Source organism: Pleurodeles waltl, chromosome 12 (genome assembly GCF_031143425.1).
Source record: "Pleurodeles waltl isolate 20211129_DDA chromosome 12, aPleWal1.hap1.20221129, whole genome shotgun sequence".
NCBI classification, from domain to species: Eukaryota; Metazoa; Chordata; class Amphibia; order Caudata; family Salamandridae; genus Pleurodeles; species Pleurodeles waltl.
In genome coordinates, this window is record NC_090451.1 from 526,122,396 (window position 1) to 526,143,833 (window position 21,438).

Sequence of the window (21,438 nt, forward strand, 5' to 3'; positions counted from 1 at the left end):
TCTAAGGCCTTTGTTTGAGCCTTAATCCAGCGAGAAATCCCTTGATGATGGGCTGTCTTGGTTGTGTGTGCAGATTTTTATGGGAGTGTGGTGCAATTTCTATCATGAACCTTTGGATCACCTGCTTTACATATTATTGGAACTATTACAGAAAAAGATGGCTACTTAGCTTCCAGCCCTAGTTAAAACATTTTGGCAAGACATTGGCAGTGACCGCTCTGCTTCTCATCTTTGATGCACGGTGACGACGACATGCTCTTGTACCACTGTGCTCCTGTCACTGATGCTTAGCAGCCATTGCTGAACATTCTTCCAATCAGTTTTGCGTGACGTGGAGTTGGTGATATACAGTGGAGTGTGAATGCCCACAAACCTACATATTTTTAAGGTTTGCCCAACCCAGAAATGCCTATAAATGTGCCCCTAACTCTGATTTTGCTAATCTGGCATAATGACAGATTACTTGAACTCGTACGTATCCTTTGCAGATTTAACGTTTTGGTAGTCCTAATCTATGAATCAGAATTAGGAATTTACAGGTGCAAAGCAGAGAGGAGGCAGGCTTTTGTGCAGAGGAGGGTCAAAAAGACTAACTAATGGAAATCACTGTCATTGGCGGCTGGTGATTTAGTGGTGGGACATAAAGTCTGCCCAGAATGCTGCCAGTTGGTCAGTGGCGTAAGGAAACTGGAGGAGGCTCTCTGCAAATAACATGGTGGGGGCCCCCCATCCGGCTCACTCAGGCTAGGTGCTGTGCTGACGGGGCCCATGTAGCTCGGGCCACCGCTCACTGCGGGGGCCTTTGTTACGCCACTGCAGCTGGTGAAGGTTGAAAACGGTTGATTGTACATACCGGCTTCGCAGTGAGGCTCATTTCCTCCACGGGGCTTAGGAAGGTTTTCCTCTAAAACTTGTTGTGTATTTTGGACCAAATGTGTAACTGAGCTCACAATACGATTGATATCAATTAGCTAAAAAGCTATAGATTATTAAGCAGCACTCATGAAACGTTTTCAAGGGGTGTTAAGCAAGGCAATCCCTCACCTAGGATGTTGGGGGATCAATCTCTTCCAGAAACCTCTGATACAATATTGACAAAATTATGTATTTTCTAGCATAGTTTCCCTAAATTTTGAATAAAAGGTCATAGCTATTAGAAACAGTTCAATACATCTGGGATGTGCGATTTCACATATTCTATTATGTATCAAAATGTAAACAGCATCTTTCTACATTCCTCCTACTTTCATTTTTCCATTCTGCTAATTCCATCAAAGCAATTCTGGCATACCGTATAACGAAAATGTCTTTGGAAGGGCAGAGTGGCAAATTTAAAGTTGCAAAGAACTCACAGTCTCAGGCCATGGACGCCTGAAGTATGCATACATCACTGGCTCAAACAGAATACTGTTCGGGCTACAGAAACATTACATGTTCAGACATCAGATAGGCTACATTAGTTTGTAGAAGATCAAGCCTCAGAGAGCAGCAGTGATAATGCCATAAACAGAATCATCAATATAGTTAATGAAATGTCCTCACATGGGTCGTGAAATAGTTGCTATAGCAGCAAGTGTCCTCTAGCACCTATGAGACATCAGCTATAAGTCTCCTGATCTCAGAATGAATTATCACTCAAATAAGAGCTTTAAGAGCATTTCGGAAATGCAATCATTTCATCCATAAATAGGAGACTGTCAGTGCCTGAAAATATACACATTTTGCTTTCAAATACAAGATGTTTGATACCTATAGGTATCACAACAGGGATGAACATCATCTGCCAACAATGTCCACTCATTTCAAGCCGCTGGTGGCCTGATCATTGTGAGTAGGATGTAACATGCTCTCCAATGGTGGTGGGATAGAGATTTGTTTTTCATATTTTGAGCTGAAGGCTGTTTCCATGTCTAAGCATTTGTATTTTACGGCAAACAGTGAGTGTTGTTACAAACAAAAATCAATTGAAAATGTCCTGAAAGTGTACAACCTCTTGCAGGTAACAGAGACGCCAAAAGTTGAGATTTCAGTCAGTAGCTGCAATAACTATGTGATCTCATGAATGTGAAGAATTCTTCTTGACTGGTTTAGTGCTGAAACACAGTGAATATATGTTTTTTAAATCTTGGATGCTCCACTCGTTTTCCATAAAGAGAGAGCCTTTGGATGCCTTCACACAACTTTAAACTTTTCAGTTCAAGTATTCTCTCCTGTCCATTTGAATTCTGTTTCTACTGCTCTCTTTTTCGGTTACATTGATGGTGGGGAAGAAACAGTTTCCATTGTACAGGTTACCCACCAGTGCTTTAACCAGCATTGTTATAAGTTGGTTAGATGTCTATACTTACTCATGTTTGCATGCTATAAGCAGAAAATAAGTCCTACATCAGCTGTCTGAGCCAGTGGCATGCACCATCACTGACTTGGCATTTCATTGCAATAATGCATACACATCATGTATGTAACCCCCCAGGTAAGAAAAATATTTCATCTGAAGAAATAAAAACCAGAAACACATCAGCAGATTTAAAGTGTGCGTCAATAAGCATTGGCTGCAAAACTAGTTGAAATGTCAGTAAGCTGAATTTCACTCCTATAATGCGCTACAAACTACCTGGTGCACCATGTGAAACTGCGAGTCCTTCTCGGCTGGAAGGAAGTCCTGCATCAGTGGTGGGAGCCACAGGAAAAGAGAAGTGGTATGTTAGTACCCGAGAATGTAACGAATAGTCTCCTCTGAGGAATGATGATGTATTTCACTATAAAATGTCAGAAAAATGAACTGCATCTACCAACGTGCATTGCGGGAGAATTAGTACAACATTAGAGAACGCAAACCACTCCGCGCAAGTGAACCGAAGCCACTTCTACCTTTTATCTGCTGAAGATAGGATAGCAGAACAGCTCACTTAGGGCCAGATGTAGCAAGCAGTTTTGCCCAGTCTGTGTCCATGGGAAAATGTGTTCGTACATATGGCCCTTAGTTTAGTGCCAAATTAGGAGACATTGCATTGTTCCCTGGTCACAGATTCAAGTCTCAAGCCTACTTGTGATGATAGTCCACCTGCTAGAACACTTGGGCCAGGTCTTTTATCCGTGTCTCCTAAAATACGGTGCAGTAACTGCATTCGACACACAGGCAACCAGGTGAGGGGCGGTGGTCCTCTTAGCCCATGGAAGCAGCGCAAGTGCCTTCTAAAGGCTGCATGAATCAGTAACCTGTGACAATCGTACAAAGGGAAAGACATCACAAGATAATCACACCCAACATCACTACCACCCGTTCCTGAATGCCTCTTGCCCTCTACTCCCAGGGCAGCCTTTTGTCTTTAGCCACTGCTTCATTTTCCTATATTAATCTCTGTAAATTAATTAAGCAGGTAGAAAGGATCCTGCATTTGTTCAAGCAGTCATGGCGTGTGGACCCACCACTTTGACAACCAGAAGTTTAGAGAGGACCACCCTATTATCTGTGGGCTTTACAGAGATTGAATCTGCAATTCGCCCGATTTAATTTCCACTGTACTGATTGGTTTCTGGATATAGAGAGTTGACTGTATGCTTGGCCAGATAGGATTGGAGAATTAGATTAGCAACATCTACCAACTTTCTGAGATTGCATCAGAGTTCATGAGAGTGTCACGTGTAGATATCAGACAAGGATGCCTGCCAGGAGACCGGGATAATTCTCAAAAACAGCCATAATTTCTGCAGACTACCTGTACATTATCAGAAACCCTAAGAAATAGCTCACGTTTATTTCCATCTTCTGCTGCTTTCATGCTGAGTTATGAAATCACCGGCCTAGTAGCTTCACTGAGATTCTAATAAATAAAAGACTGGGGTAATTTTGTGTCCTTTCTGATTTGGGATGGTCTCTTCCTTATTTCACGTCAACTGTTAGCACATCTTGATTCAACCTGCTCTATTGTCCCACGGGCACTTTGCAGCCCTTTGACTACTTTCTAGCCCTCAACTCCTGGATACTGGACACTGGTCTCAAACCGAGGCTAATATTGAGTCACAACTTACAATGCCAGGCTATATCTGAAAAACATGTTTTTGTTTACAGGCAGAAAACAGTGTTTGATTTGTGCAGGTGATGGTCATCAGCACTCATTTTTTCTAGATCATTGCTGTTTTTCATCATCCCATTCTGAGGAGGCAGAAAGGCAGAACACGGAGAGATAAGAAGAAAGACAAAGATAGGAAAACAATGACAAAGGGGGAAAGCAGGGTATAAAAGAACCCGCAGGTGTGAGATTAAGAGACAAGAAGTGCAGGAGTGTGCAAGAAAGGGGTATGAGGTGAAATTAAGACTAAGCAGTCATAGTATTTGGTGATACTTGCATTTGCCAGCAGCAGTGACAGGCTCTTAACAAAAACTGAGCCCATGCACTTCTTTTATTTTATTCTACAGATTTACCACCCCCTACATCCTGCCCACCTTCACCATTTGGATTATAACAGATTTAGCCAGCTGACATCTGGCGGCTCCATGCATGAGCACTCTTAAACAACAAACATTTGCAAAGTCTATATTTCTGTGTTGGCTGTTAGCCTTTTGGCTTTTCAATGCTTGTTTTGTTTAGTCATGGTTTTCGCAAAAACTACTGGCTAGGAAGCTATCGGGCCCTCTTCAATACAAAAAACACCCACTGGCTTAAAGCAAAAATATTTCTTGTTGTCAAAATGCACACATTGTCAAAGTTGTCCCTGGCATTGAAAGGCACTTGTGGATGTGCTTCTTGTGAAAGGGAAGAATGTTGTCACTCACAGTCAAGTTAACCAATGGCTGAAGCTGGCCGACTCACTGTCCCATGGTGTATGCTGTAGTGCGTGGAAGTAAAATGTGACTGACAGAGCAACAGACCTATAGCTAAAGAGGTCTGGCTGAAAGCCCTTATATGTAAATATATTATACATGTAAATTAATGGATGAAGCGGGCTGGTTTAAAGTCCCTATTAGTAAATTTATTCTACATATAATTTTAGTGGAAATCAAAACTACTTGGCTAATGCCAGACCTAAAATAAGCATTTGTAATGCAATGGGTCTCGCGTTTTCTCGAGTAAGTGCTATTTGTGTTGTAAATTCCGAACTGGACATTTCTTGCTACATAAATTGAAAATAAAAAGTAAAACAGAAGTTTGCTCGCAGTCAAACGTATTATCGGCAAAAATGCAATTATCCATGTAACAGGGTCGATGTGATGCACAGCGCTCGACTACTGCCCAGCAAGATGATGCTGTGTAGAAAATTAATAGAAAAAAGTAGTCCAGAAACCATACGGAAAACATGGAGCCTTGTATGTTTTCAGTAGTTGGCCAGTGCACTTGAGGGGGGTAAACGCTGAAGAGGAAAGAGTCCTGGGATGGAAGGGACAATGCCTATTGCTTCAGATAAAGAGATTCTCTGGGTGGGTCGATTGGTGCAAATTACAGTGCCAGGAGACTTAGGGCTACATGTAAAAACTTTAGGAATAGTGATTTCTTAATTACGATTCTAACCAAATCACAATTGGGAAATCACAATTCCTAATGTAAAAAACCTTACAAATTGTAGATAGCAATTCCTCGTGGGTTGCAAATTGACATGCCTCATGAATATTAAGGAGGTAGGTCGCAATTTGCAACCTTTTAGGAATCACAGCCATTACATGCATGTTAGCCTGCTAAGGCATCAGACCATCATGTCTGTGATTGTTTTTGAGTGAAGCAGTGTTATTTTCTAAATACAGCACGTTTTCCTTAAAAGAAAACTAGATTTGTTTCAAAAGAAAAAAAATTAACTTTGAAGTTTCATTTTTTTTAAGAGTATGCAGTGTGCTCCGTGGGACCACTGCCTGCTCTTAACAAATCATTTTTTTCCAATCTCAGAGGGGAGGGCTCCCATTGGGAGCCATATTCATTTGTGAATGGGTTACCACCTCCTTCATGGACTCTGTAAAGTATTAATGTTTTGCAACAGATATTCGGTTGCAAAACATTAATCCATCCCATTCAGATTCGCATTTGGAAGGGGCGCCAAAAACACCCCCCTTCCAAATACCAAATCGCAAATACTAATTGTGATTCAGTAAAATTTTACAGAATCACAATTGGTGCTTTGAACATATGTAAAGGCATTTTTTCGACCAGAAACTGCAGACAGCAAAAATGATTTGTACATAAAGCCACTAGTTCCAAGACTCTCCCGGTTAAGATAGGCCAGCCCACTGGCACTGCAGTCAACACTTGGAGATCCACACACATTCCATGACAAAAGGGGATAGGAAAAAAAGGTCCCACAACTATCCCAAGTCTCAAGTGTACTACTGGACATGGGGGTGACCCCTTGCTCTCATAGGGCAGCCAGATGTAGCTCATATATTCCAATGGGAATGCCCTTAAATGAAGAGATCCCGCTAGCCATGCTGAGTAATAGTTGTTTTATGAACAGAAAGGCCTCACCCACATATTTGTGGCACGCTTCATCATCGGCCAGTCTGCCCCACTGGATTAGGACAATGCCAACCCGCTGGCCTCAACCTTACTCCAAAAAGGGAGAAAGGGAACTCAAAATAAAGTAATTCTGGTCAATCTAGGAACTCCAGATGTCAAGATAAAATAATCTCAGTGTAATCCCTGGATAATAATCTTTAATAGTAGGGTGGGTACACGATGTAAGATTAAAAAACGTGAAATAGTTCTACTGTAAATGATGGGTGTGGTTTAGAGGCAATTGATAAGTTAGCAAGACTTCTCTACATCATATTAAGGATTTAAATAGCTATGTCAGTTCACTGGCAGAAACTCAATAGGCAAGCAAAATACATTGTGCTTCACATTTAGGAAAGGGAACGCTACAAGGAATCCCCTCATAGGACCCGCCAGCACCACCATATTTTTCCTGCGTTCAAAAATGTATATAGGTATCCTTGTGTCTATACATTAGCCACACTCTTCAAACCTATACATCTGCATATTAAGAATGTATAATCCGTGTTGAAGCAGGCAAGGAAATGGTCCGTAGTTCTGATAAATATGATGTGGTACGAACTTCCTGTACTACAAATTCCATGTTGTTATTGCCATTAGATGCGGACAGTGAAAGCAGAATTGTACAGTTATAATCAGGATTAGAACATTGAAATGCTGGAAGCTCCATTGAAAACAATGGAGTGCTGCAGGCTTTTACTGGCTGGTAAAAGCCCGCAGCGCCAACATTCCAATGTTCGCTTTGTTCACAGCAACAGCTGTGAACAAAGTCTCACGGAGCCCGAGGGGATTTTAATCCCCTCGGGCTCCGTGAACATTTTTTTTTTAATAGAACATTCTGCCCTGAGTGGCAGAATGTTCTAATAGCCTTAGAACCCGCCGTAGCGGGCTCTACCGGCTATTAAAGTCCCTCTCCCTTGTTAAATGCCCTCGCCTTCGGCTCGGGCATTTAATGCGGGGAGCGGGCCTTTAATAGCCGGTAGAGCCCGCTACGGCGGGTTCTAAGGCTATATTGTATCACTGATGACGATATTTTATCCGGTGCCTGCTGATGCATAACATCGTGAAATGCCCCGTAACTGTGCGGGCCTCTTCCCCAGCGGATCATACCGCAGTAACTGTGCTCCTATATTTCAGTAAAGGGATCCAGCACTAGAATTCAGTATGCCGTCCCAGTACTAAAAATATACCCGACTCCTTACTACATCAAGGTGAAAGGTCTAACTCTGTCACTATTACTACATCACAGGAGCGCTGCAGCGTCTACTGGTCACCGGCAGGTGGCCATCTTTTGAGCACAGTGCGACGGTGTCCTACGAAAGCGTGCCCCGGGCTTCCGGAAATGTAGCCTCTGAGCTCTAAGTCTAACTAAGTGAGAAGAGAGGAGGGGAGTAAATCTTTCTTTATGCAAGGGGATACGGAAATGCATTTTAGAGATCCCTTTGCTCTAGGGGCAGCGGCGGCTGCTGCAAATCTCAAGGGGAGGGGAAACGAGGACGGGAAAAAATAATAATAGTAATTTTTTTAAAACATACCTGTCCTGACGCCGCAGGCCGCCTCATGCTCCTCTGCTCTCCTGGTGTCCCAGCAGTACCTGGGGCACCAGCACAGGCTCCCCACATAATTCTGTTGCTGCTCTCATGCTATGCCTAGCATGACAGCAGTGTCAGGATTGATCTGAGCGACCTGGTCTGCTGCTCAGATAGTGCACTAGGGTCTGTTCAGTTTCTCCAACCCAGCTGTGTAACACAGCCCGGTTGGAGAAACCTAAGTGCGCATGTCAGTTTGGCCGGCCTAAGACAGCTGGCCAAACTGACATGCGCACTTAGTGGACTTCACTCCTCCTCCACTCTCCCATTGCCCAGCCCCGCCCTGCACATGCTGGCTAAGCCAGCAGCTGAAAAAGTAAAAACAATAGTAAGATATTGTTTCATTTTTCAGCTGCTGGCTCAGCCAGTGGGCGACACTCCTTCACAATTGTGAAGGAGCCTCCCTTGTGTAGGTGGAATGATAAAAAGGTTGACATTGCACCCAGGTGTATAATAATAAAAAGGGTGTCTGATGTCATACTGAATACTCACACAGGACAAAGACTGTGAGACAATTACTCCACAGCCACGTCATTCAAAGTATTTAAGAATCTGTGAATGCAGAATTCTATGTAGGAGGGATGACGTTTTCCATAAGAACGTAAACAACAAACTGAAATAATAAAACAAATCCCCCATACCAGATATTGGACTCTTTTCCCCCACAATGCACATTACTTCAGGAGGAGGCGTCATATCATGTTTGGGGATGTTATCCTATACCATGTGATACAAGGTTTCATATCAAAATGACATATATTAGTTCCAGGGGACGCATCATGTGATATAAGGGAATTATAGCCTATAATATCTTGTACAAGGAGTAACACTGCAGCTAATATTTTATCTAAACCCTAATTGGAACCATGATATTTAATTTTTTAGTCCCCTTGAATCTGTATGTAGCCGGTAGATCCATCTCTGCTCAAATCTGAACAGCACATTTGAAAAACTGTTGCGTCCTGATGTTAGATGTTCTATAACATACCAAGTGAAATCTTCTTCTGAATGGAGGTAAAGAGTTGGACTTCACTGTGAAGAACTAGACAGGGATGTCACATGAGATTGTGGACAGATTTTCTTGAAAGTTTCCCCATTCGAAGGACAAGAGATATCCTGGGCAGGAGTATTACCTTTATGCATAATCTGGGAGGGAAATGTTGTAGGCACTGAAACCTCCTGCCTGACTAGGAAAGTTGTGCCACACTGACTTTGTTTGACTATTTTTGGCCTTAATGTGATTGTACCACTGATTAACTCAACAATCTGAGAATCCACTGGAAGGCGTCCAACGTCTGATGACATTCCACCAGCAGAAGACCAAGGTGTACTTTTGAAGGACATATGAAATTGTACCCCCACCCACTACCTGTTTATAGTGGGGAGGACATATAGCTGCTCTGTTTTGGTAAACGTCTGTTAATCCCACCACCTATAAAATGGGTCCTTGGTTTATCCCCTCCCCACGGTGTTGTTTGGCTGGAAGACCATATGCAAGGTCTGTGGTGTACTATGGCACAAAATGGCTCAGGTGAATCTTGTTCACTATGAATGTGACAGCCTCCATGCTGCTTCTTCTAGGCCCTTATCTCGGAAGGCCCTTGGATGTCTTGGTGCTTTGGGAAACACATATTATTTCGTGCCAGGTCAAGGCCTCTGCCAGTAACCTTAGCCATCTCCACTTTTACCTGTGTTGTGCGAAATTACATCTCTTAATGAAGAGCTATAACATGAATTGGTTGTATGTGATGTCCTAGAAAAACAACTAAATGGAATATCATTACTGAGAAACCATTTAATCTAAAAGGTTTAAAGAAACTTTTGAGGATGAATGGCATTTTACCATTTCATATAAACCAATTCATAGAACGTCTTTTTTTTCAACATTGCCTTCGTCATACTTGTTTTTTAAGATGTAAGTTAAATGGTCGCAGGTCTTGCTTTCAGAAACATTTTTGTCAAAGGTATTTATTTCAATCCTTTATGTCAGCGGACATTATTTCTGATTTATCTTTTTTACAACGTCAAGCAATTACTTTGGATGTGTTTAACTCTCTGATCCCTTACCACCGCTACACACCATCCTCCCTAAAAATGCCTCCCATGCATAAACAACACTGATCTCTAACCCCAAAAGTCCACCCATCCCTGAACCTTTAAGGTCCTTCCTACTCCCAACCTCTACCATTGCGTGACCTAAACCCCCTCACTACTACTAAACTCCACCAATTGCTGAACCCTAAAAAACCCTTTCTGTGCCTAAACCTCACCTATCCCTGATTCCTTAAATTCCCACCCTATGCCTGCATTCCACCCATCCCTGACCCTAAAAAAAACCCTTGAAAACTACCATTTATGACCTCTACATCCCCCTAAACTCTGCATCACTGTTCCCTACAAAGACTTAATAAATATATGCTCCACCTATCCCTGAGCCCTTAAAACCTCACACCACCCTAAACTCCACCCATTCCGGAACACTAAAAACCTTTCACCACCCCAAAACTCTACCCATCACTAAATATTTAAAATACTCACCAGCCCTAAACCCCACCCATCCATAAAACCTAAAAAACATCAGCACCTCCACACGCCACCCATCTCTGAAACCTTAAAAAACTCTCACACCTCTAAACTCTACTCAATTGTGAACCCTAAAAAACCCTCACCACCCTAAACTCCCTTCATGCCAGACCTTAAAAACCCTAAAAAACCCACACTGCCCACTAAACAGCCCTGCTCCCTGAACCCAGAAACCCCCACTACCCCTAATCTTCACCCAAGGTTGTGATTTTGGACGTTTCCTTAAAATTATGTTTCCTTTAAAATGTTTCTTTAATTTTTTTATTTATTTGCATTTCCTTAAAATTGTATTTTCTTTAAATTTGATTTTTATGATTTGGCTTCCTCTAACGTGGTTTCTCAGTTTTTGTTTTTCCATTAATTCACATGCATCTGCATGAATTACCTTAGCCTCTTGCTGGAATTCTCAATCTGACCACTTGCCATTTTCGATCTTCTGTGCCCTGTAAAATTACAAGAAGAGTGCCAACAAAGATACAAGTGACTCGGGTTAGCGCTCAGTAAAATATTTAGAGTTAGGTTGAACTTTGATTCTCTCTCTTTTCTCTCCAATTTCACAAAGTAGGATAAACATTGGATGTTCTCTGCAAGTAATCTGTACTGCATCAAGAGGAAGCTTTATTGGATCAGCGCAGTTCCGAGGGCTGTTGGTAAGGAACAAGGCCTTTTGTCCTCACAGCTGGGACCAAACCTAAAATCTAAAGAAACATTAATGCTATAACATTCTGGGAAAGACGAGGCAAGAATTGCCCATTTTGAGGATGTTGTGAGGAATTTTGCCAGCAGAAGCTGCAAATAGTTTGAACCCCAGCTGGCCAGAACCAACACATCTAAGTTTTTTGAAGATCGAGAGACACTGTGGGAAACATTCCAGGACCACAAGTTTGGTGTTCCCACATATTTATCGGCCTATTGTGTACCACCCCTCACTTTGTTGGAGTCTGTATCACAACATTACTAGTTTGAGAAGGCGATCATTTTCCTCTTCACCCTGGGTCATAAGATAGTGACATTAACTGAGGTTCTGGTTGCACTAATTCCATAAAATCTGAACCAATGGGTATCCTTTAGGGTTACAAACATGTTGCAGTTGACACCTAACCCTTAATCACAATCACACCACTACAAAGTGCCAAACCAGTGGACTCAGTGGGCACCTCAGGCCAGCAGTATACACGAGACCTCAAAATTCCGACTGCAAAGAGCCAGTTTTAAGACACAGGCCTGTGGAGGTCGGTATCCACGAGCCACATACTTTTGGGTGGTAGCCCAACTCCCGTGTCAGTCCTCCGCTTGAGCATTGTTTCCTGAGACCAGCTGGGTCATTGGCCTCCTAGCGCTGTGTCCAGCGCCCCAGACATCACCCACCTGTGCCTCTTTAACCAGACATCCAGGCTTTGCACACCTGCTTCTTATGAATCTCTAAACTACCCATTGTGGCTTGAGTGGGATCCCCGGTACTGTTTGAGTGGTGGAATTTTGGCAGATTCCCAGCTATTTTGTCTCAAACTCATTCAGTAACTCGTTTCGCTTATCCCTGGGGCTACTGTGAAACCTGGAGATGGGGTGGAATGTGTCACAGCCACCCTGATACACTGTGTCTAGTATCTGACAGCTCTGTGCCAACTACGTGTGAAGTTAGAACGTTACGCCAAGTCCTAAACCACCGAAGCGAGGGTTTTACTGCAACAACAGCTCAATGGTTAGAGACAGAGAACAACTACAAAATGTGACTGAACAGTTTGCAATACACTGGTTTGTTCCAAGGTGCGTTAGCCTATTTGATGCGAGGCTTCAGCTCCAAAACGTGCGACGCCCTTAAAGTTTCTGGGGGTATTTTATCTCAAGTGCCTTACTCTCTTGTATGTCACTTTAAGGATTATTTTAAGGATGTAGCTGTGACGTCTTTTACGTGTAATCGCTGACGTCAAAGAGTATCTCAGACCCAGACCTGCTTCCTGGAGTAATGCTTGAGTACTGTTACAGGGCAGCTGGAGGGACAAGAGCACAAAGGTGGTTATTGGGTTATTCAACTGAAGTGCGATATCATGCCAGGCCCTGGACCCCAGTCACAAACAAAAGAACCCACTACTGACGCTGACCATGAACCACAAGCTGCCCAGAAAGCAGGGGAGGCCTCGAGCACAAAGCTAACCTTATTGGAAGCCCGGCCCAGCTACCACAGACGTCACCGCCTTCTTATCCGGTTAAGAACAAACATCACGTACTTCGAGGAAGAGGGTTATCCCGTCAAAAAGTGCACTTCAGAAACACAGGCCCACAAATCAATTGACAATTTTGTGAATTCGCTTTTGTTCATGAAAAGTGAATAGTAAAGTGTACACGCAATACTACTACTACTACTAATGATAATAATGATGTGGATGCTTCTGTCTACGTCACTAGTCAAATGCAGCCTCCAGGAATCTCAAGGTTGGACGAGTGTATACATAAGCATGGACAGCACAGGACAGACTGTCCAGTGCACACACATGACTTGTACTTGTAGATATGAACGCACTGCCACGGCCGCAGAGACAGACAATCAGACCCCCATATGCACACAGATACAGGTTTACGGGGGCGTCGGGAGCTCCCCGCCTTAGCAGCTGCAGCGGGAGTGCAGTTCTTCATGGGCCTCTTCCGTCTGCAACTTGCAAACAAATGCTGATAAATACTGCTGTAAAAAATACAATGTCAACAGAAGAGTAAGAAGGAGCAAGGCCGAACGACGAGTAAATAGGAGAGGGAAACACGAAACTAAAGTTAAAAAGAAGGAAGGGTGAAAGGATGTATAGGTGAGTGGGTGAAAGGATGAGTGAATGGATAGGCGGATGGACAGGTGAAAGGATGGCAGAGTAACAAGATGGATGACTGAGTGATTGGATAGGTGGGTGGACAGGCCAAAGGGTGGCAGAGCAAAGGGATGGATAATCGGGGGAAGGACAGGTAAAAGGATGGAAGAGTAAAGGGATTGATGAGTGCGTAAAAAAATTAGTGAATGGATGGCAGAGTCGATGGACAAAATGATGGATGGGTGGACAGCAGAGTGGATGAATTTTTGATGGATCGGTAGGCGGATGGCAGAATGTATGGTTGGCTGGCAGAATAGATGGATGAATGACAAAGTCGATGGATTGCTGAGTGGATCGATGGATGACAAGGTGGATGGGTGGATGGATGACACAATGGATGACAGAGTTAATGACAGTGGAGTATGGATGAATGAATGGATGACAGCGTGGATGGACAGCAAAGTGGATGGACTGGAAGGACAGGGAATTGATGGTTGGATGGATGGATGCAGCGGAAATGGATGGATGGATAGATGGCAGAATGTATGGAAGAATGGATGGATGGCCGAGTGGATGGAAAAATAGATAGATGAATGGATTGCAGGGTGGATAGATAGAAGGATGGATGCGGAGTGTATGGAAGAATAGATGGATGGCCGTGTGGTTGGAAAAATAGATAGATGAACGGATTGCAGGGTGGATAGATTGAAGGATGGATGGTGGAGATGTTGGATGATGGAACAGGGAAAGATTGAATGATAGTTTAAAGAATTAATAGATGACTGAATGAAAAGGTGAAATATTGGATATCGGCAGGTGGATGAAAGGATGAATGGATGGATGGTTGAATGGAAGAGACAAATGAGCTCTTCCGGGGAGGTTTGGGGTTGCTTGCTATGTATCAGCAACATTTTAGTTCAAAGTCTGGGGTATTTCAATTTTCTGGCTACTCCTTTGCATGTTTATATTTATTCAGCTTGTAAAGCACGCACTGTGGTACTGAATAGACAAACAGATGGAGGATACAGCTTTTAAAACGCACGGGGGAGGCCTGACAAGGTATACAGGGTACAGCGCCAAGACACATAGTAAAACATACGTCATATAGGATGCATATTTATAGGTTACAAAGTAGTTACCAAGTACAGGGAAAGAGGAACCCTGAAGGACGGCTGAGGCTACAATGATCACGTCAGAGGGCATTGATGAGATACATCATACACAAAAAGCGAGATAAACATGAAAATGATTGCCAAACAATAAATATTTCAGCAATAATGGACAGGAAACAAATGGGAATGGAGTGCTGAAACCAGGGGGTTAGAACAGAGTTTTGATGCATTGTATCAGTGACTGAGAGCAGCCATTACGACTGGGCAGGCTGTTACAGAAGAGGGAAGTTGACATTGAAAAATGTTGGTCACTGTGGAGGGGTGGACGGAAATAATGCTTTGGGGGCTTTGATGCAGTGTATCTGCGTATGGTGATTTTAATTTGCATATTACAAACAACAAAATGTTTATTTGTCTGGGACCGGCTGGTGGAGTAACTCCAGGTCTCTAAGGTTGGCAGGAACAGCAGCAAAGGTCCCTTCTCTTTTCCTCCCTTCTAGATCCTCATGGACTTGTCACCAACGCCGTTCGAGAAATCAAAATAAGTAATCCGGTAAGTATTCTGTGTCTGTGGCATTTCTGACTTTTAACCCATCAGTTATTATCCTAAAGCCACCTGCCTCCCCCGGTTTTAGAGACAGGGCTGTGATCCCTTGTGATGTAGGTAGAGGAAGGCAACCACCCTTCGGTAAATTGAGAGGACTCCTCCCTGTGTGGGAGAGGTCTTATTAGGCCTTGCTGTGGGGTAGGGAAGAATCAAGGGAAACAGGGGCTCCTACCCAATATTTTTATCTCATCCTGCAGTTCACTATGTGAGAAAATTATGTTGTTTGTGTGACCTTTCTCTTTAAGGAATGAAGTCAAAACATGCTGTGTGGAAAAATAAGAGAGAGAAAGGGTAACAAAAACAAAAATGCCATCGCTGAGCGCCATGAACTCACCCTGGTTGGCCACAGCCCTTCTGGACTGTGGTGGGATGGAAGCACCTACTGTGGAGTCCATCTCTCCTCAGACCAAACATCATCCTCTGGGTTGGATCCTTCTCCTTCTGCCAGCTTGATTCATCTTGGGTGCAGTAAGATGGGAAGTAGGAGTTGGTGAACAATTCTATTCCACCAGCGGAGTTCATGGAGTTTTGCACACTTCGCATTCCGCTTGGAGCATGGACCTCTTGCAAAACTCCACCATTTTTTTAGTTCAAGAGAATTATGACCCCTACCTTTCTCTTCCTGCTTCAGTTCTTCCAGCACGTTGTTTACAAGCCCTTTTTCTTTTTCAAGGACCCCTATAGAGGATGGAAGATTCTGTGGGACCGTCAACACTACTACCAGGTAAATTCCTATTTTCTATTTGTTGTCCTTCACAGTCACCTCTATTTTTGTATCTGATTATGGGAATGACCAGGAGACACTCTTCTGCTGAGTCTAGGAAGCATCAAGGAATGAATGCTAAAATTTTATTTTGCAGCATTTCTTCAGTGCATCTGTACATGAGGCAAAGAATTTTGGCTGAGAACCTTGACTGAGATTCTGGGCTCAATTAGGGTTTGGTAGAGACCTGTTAAACTCACAATCCTCCCACATTATTTGAAGTAGAGGAAATGACAGATGTATACAGCCAGAATCTACTCTCCCTTCATCAATGTAAATCTTTGACCTATTTGCCTGTTTGTCAAGGGTCTGCCAGGCCACAGCGACGGCTGTCCCACCCTACTGAGTGCAGATCGACTGAAAATTCATTTTCTCTGCCAGTGTACACCACGTAAACATGGTGGGCAGGGGAAAAGCAGAATGTCTCCCACACCCAGGAAGAAAGTTCACTGTAAGTCAGGGCCAGTTATTTTTTGTTGAGATAAAACAAATTACCCCTTTGGGAGTTTTTAGAGGCCATGCACCAGCTTCTCAGCTAAGCTTTGCACCTTCTGAAGTATTCTGATGTTGTCGGCAAGCAATGAATGGTACAAAGTGTTTCCACAGTCCTGTATTGATTTGATCAAAGCCCCCACTACCACGGGGTGATTTCTAGGGGGTGAATGGGAGGGTTTTTCTTAGGAGTTTTGTCTGGTGGAAAGAAGTTTTAAGTACTGCTCTGCTCCATCCTGTGAGTTCAGTCTGAGGTCCACACCCCATACACTCCCAGGTTTCAAGCTTTTTTGAGCACTAGTTAGCAAAAAATGCAGAAGTAGAGCATATAGTATCAAGGTTCTTGGGACGCTGTGATTGGCCAAGCACCAGAACTTCTGGTTTGACCCGTTTAATTTGAGACTGTTATCCTTCCTCCATACCTTAATGCTTCAGAAGCAGTTGGGCTTCCTATTGGTTGGGACAGCCTGTGGCTCAAAGGTACATCTTTGAGTCATCTGCGTAGGAGTGTAAATGGAAGTAGTCTGAGTGGATAAACATTGTGCGTAAGTTTGAACGGGGGAGAACGAGAGGAAATACGTGGGAGTCTCCAAGTGACGCAATGGGTAGGAGAGAGGAATTCTCCATTTCTGACACTGCCTTTGTGTGTTACTCGAGGAAGAAAACCATCTGGAAGCTTTATTGAGAAGTTGTCAACTGTTTGCAGTCTGTGAAGAGGGACGTTGTACTTATACATGCATGGGCACGCACATGCACATATTTACACTTACAGCAACTGCAGACACACGTACGCTTACGTGGGACATGTACTAGTACATGTGGTTTCCACGTGTGCGCATTTCTGGGCACAACATGTTTTAACAGGGGTTAGGCTAATGCTTGTTCTGAGAGTATTATTTCTGCACATTAGTGCTCGTGCAATAGACCGAAGAGCAGCCTCGGTACTGTGAGATGCTGCGGTGTCAGGAGCCAGGCCTCCCATCCTCCAGGTCCAGGGGCTGCTGGCCACGGTGCTGAATCGACGCCTGGCGCACAGCGCCATCAACGCACAATCTGGGCTGCCACTCCCTGTAGTGTCACCCATCTATCGTGCATTAAAGCAACCAGCCACCACAGAGGAGCCACCCTCTCCCCAGCACCCCTCCCCACTGCACCCCCGTCCACCCCCCTACCCCGACTACTTGGAGTTTACCCAAACTTGAAAAAAAAGAAACAGAAAAGGAATCGAGTGTCACAAGGGCGAAGGAGAGCGCGAGGAACAAGCAGGGCATTCAATCACCGGGGAGATAACCGTGAGCCCGCCGCTGCGCGTGCTCTGCGTGCTGATGCCACAGCACAGTCCTTGGGAAGTTTGCAGCCGTCCCCATATCTGTACAGTCCACAGACACTGTCGGAGACACGCCAAGGTCACAGGGATTTCAAGGGCTTACTCCGCTGGGTCCACACCCCAGGGGCGAGATACGAAAAAAAAATCACACTGACCCATAATGCCACCAACTGTAGTCCCAGGGGCTGGACCAACGTGGGCCGCAGAGCAGACAGTGACCAGCATAACCGGAATGCAAAGGGTGATTCATGCTGAGAGGCCAGACTCCAACATATAAATAACCCCCGCGCATACACCTCATTGCAGGCAGTTATTAATAATTTGACTGTGGTGGTTGTGGGGACACCTTGAGCGGTCGGAGTTACCCCATTTTGTACATTCACAGAGGGCACCGCCGGGGAAGCTCCTTATAGTTTCCATGGCAAAGATGGCCGAGCCCCGCCCCCTCCTGCTTTGGTGTATCCCTTCTGCCTCCCTTTTCTGCGAGGTGAACCCTACCTGCGCTCTCCATCACACGCCATTGCTGCAGCACTGAGCGAGGAATAGTCCGCTCAGCCGGTCACCGCGTCCTACCCGGGGGCTGTGGTCTTCGGTCGGGGGCGTGGGAGGCAGGCCTGTCTCCGCTTCTCTGCTGTGGCGAGCCTCACAGCACGCTGAAGAGGAGGGTGTTGGGTGTGCGCGCGCCTGCACGCCACCTCTCGTCGGCCCTAAGAGGATTGCATTCAGCTCAACTTGAAAGAAAAAAGAGGGGGAAAGAGAGAGATGGAGAAAGGGCGGGAAATATCTACATGAGAGAGATTAATGAGAAAGAGAGAAGCAGGTAAAGACAAAGAGACGAGAGGATGAGTTGGAAAGGAGAAAAGGTAGAGAGGCAGGTAGAGGAGACACAAGTCACAGGAATGCATTAATTGACCCCTATGATAAAGTAATCGTACGAGTTCAGTAAGGGTTAGATTTTTGTTTTGCACAGAGAGGGGTGATAAATCTCGAGAGCCAGGCTTCTGGGACGCAAAGTGTCCCCTCCTTTTGAGCTGCCGCATGTTTGAGTGATATGCAGAAAGTTTTGGTTGAAGGAGAGAGAGGTGCCCAGTTTCTAGGGAAGGATGTGTTTAATTTCAAGAGTATTCTGGGACTTTTCTGTGAATGTTTTATTGTTGAAGTGTGGAAGAGAAAGAATCTTGGTGTGTCCTTAGGGTCGGGTAAGTGTAGACCCAGGCCTCTTTTCTGATAACGTATTATTTTTAGTGCCATTGTAAAGGAACATTTAATCAAGGGAGAAGTTGATAGTATCTACCAGTACTTATGTCAAGAGCGTTCTGGCCAATCGTGACTGTATTGTGTTTAGGCATGGACGTAAGGAAGTAAAGAAGTAAAGGTTCCGTTCTTAACTCCTTACTCCCAAGCTGTTCTGACTCCCCGTCAGTACCTAGGCCCTACTGCTGGTTTGCTTGTAAGTCGTGTGTAGAAGCTGTGCTGTGTCTCCGGTGGAGGAGCGTATGAAGGGGTTGTGATCGCCAATGGCTTATAAGAGAATTCGGGTACTGTCATTATGACTATGGGTAGCAGGAGCGGACTGGAAATAGAAAGCAGCCTGGGCATTAAAAGTTCAAACTAGCCCCCTCAGTCTGTCAGGCCGTCCTCCCACCCACTTTTTCTTTGACCACCCTTTATTACACCTTTCTCCGATTTTGCTACACCCGCCTCTCTTTCCTTCACCCTCTCACTCTCTATATCTTGTTTCTGCAATACCTGCTGAAACAAACCCAATGGAGATGGATATAGTGGCAGAGGAGGCAGTGGGGGCCCAGAGCCTCCAGAAAACGCCCTTTGGTGGCTTTGGCCCCCCGTGGAAATGCCTGATGAGATTAGGCCTGGGGGAACTCTGGGGTGTTCTGCAACGCAGAATTCCGTGTAGTGCCTAAAAAAACTCAGCGAGATTCTGCCTCACTCCGCAAGCGGGCGGAATTGTGCTCGACCACCTGTTCACACTGATTGGCACCAGTAGCTGTTCCATGCTGTAAAACAAGCACGAACGGCACAACACAGTCACATGGGTGCGACCATTTTGTTTTACCTATGATATGCATGGTGCTGGGCCTATTTATTAATCTACCCTACATCTTTGCAATCCTGCCTCTATCCCACGCATCATCCCCTTTTATCTTTATTATATTAGTGTGTGTGTGTGTTTTACGTTTTTGTCTCTTTTTATTTTTCAGCGACTTTTGTATTGTTTTTGGTTTTCCCTTTCTTTCTTTCTTTCTTTCTTTCCTTCCTTTTTTCCTTTTCTTATTCCTTCCTTTTTCCTATATATTTTTTTTGCTAACCCAGCTCCATGGCAGAGGATGGGCGAGACGGCGCCAGTGCGGCTGCTAACCGCACACCTTGGGGTCGCCAGCGCGAAGAGGTGCAACCCTGCACCATTTTTTCAGAGGTGGATGTGGCCATACTCGTTTTTTTATGCAGCGCCATCTCCCCTCCATGCTGACAGCAGGTGCAGGTCCAGGAGTGGGTATGGCCTGCAGGAGCTTCTTCTGCTCTGGGGGAGGGTGCACTGGTGCATTCGGAGGAGAATTGGAGTGAGGCGCACCAAGCAGCAGCTGACGCACTGCTGGGCTGATATCCTCGGCCAGGAGAAGGTCCTGCTGAACCTGCTAAGCGTCTAGGTTGCAGGGCTCTGTGAGTAATTACTTATTTGTTTTCCTACAATGCTAATTCTTTTTCAAATACCATGCTGCTCACACTCATAGGTAAGTTAAGTTTACATAACATTACAAATGCGTGATCCAATTTGAGCAAGCCAGGTGCACGGCCCCACCTAACTGTACTCATCGCTGTAGGCGCTCACTTGGTCTGAGTATGTAAGAAGTCATGCAGACTCCTCTGTCCTGTCATCAAGATAGTAGTAGTAGTAATATCAGTGAGTTACCGTTTTCCGCGTCTTTCTTTTTATGTAGCTCGTGCAGTCTCAATCATTTTCCCAGTGATGTGTAGTATGCATCTATGCACTGAAAAGGAAAATTGAGTTGGCCCATGAAAGGGGTTGAGAAGCATAGATCATTTGTTGCAATGCACTGGTAGCTCCAAATATAGTTTAAGAAATTTGGAATAGGGCTTAGGTTTGGGAAATTAGGAATAGGTCAACTATACTAATATTATAGGTGATCTGATTTAGAAAAGTACAATGTCCTTTTGTTACTGCATTTGCCTTTGGCTGCCACAATATTTTCTGGGAGATTAACTATACCACTAATCTATTTTTGTTATCACCTTTATTTCTTACATCAGCACCCAAGGGCAAGAAGTGGGCATCAAAGGGTCAAGCCAAGGCTGCCACCACCAGTGTAGCAGCGGGTGGAATTACCACCAGCACCTCGTTCAACAGCTCTCCTGGCCCGAGTACTTCCTCATGTTAATATTATTTCCCTCACTGCTATTACCTCTCCCCATTTAGGATAATGTATCCTTTTTTATACTGTGATTTTTTTTTTAATCCTCTCTGTTCTACTTAATGTTTGTTAATTCCTGTTATCCCTGCATTATCCTTTTTTTTATATTTCATATTTCTGTAGCTGACTTCCTCCTGTCTGTACTAATTTGTAGCTTTCTTATGCTTTGTTATTAAGCTTTCCCTCTCCCCTACCTGTGGACTGGTACTGCAAGGCTAAGAGAATAGATTTTAGGCACTCTA

At 44.3% G+C, this 21,438-nt stretch overlaps 1 protein-coding gene across 2 annotated transcripts in view; it reads right to left on the reverse strand.

Moving 5' to 3' along the window:
* The window catches only part of LOC138268097 (purine nucleoside phosphorylase-like), a 95,151-nt gene extending 76,702 nt beyond the window's left edge, over positions 1 to 18,449 (reverse strand). The window contains exon 1 of one of the 2 annotated variants that reach the window (XM_069217471.1): positions 18,246 to 18,449. In XM_069217471.1, coding sequence (XP_069073572.1) covers positions 18,246 to 18,268 — 23 coding nt within the window. In that variant the 5' untranslated portion in view covers positions 18,269 to 18,449. Of the gene's footprint in view, positions 1 to 11,036; positions 11,089 to 18,245 lie in introns of those variants that run through there. The other variant, XM_069217470.1, reaches the window with a different exon arrangement.
* Between the last annotated feature and the right edge of the window lie 2,989 nt (positions 18,450 to 21,438).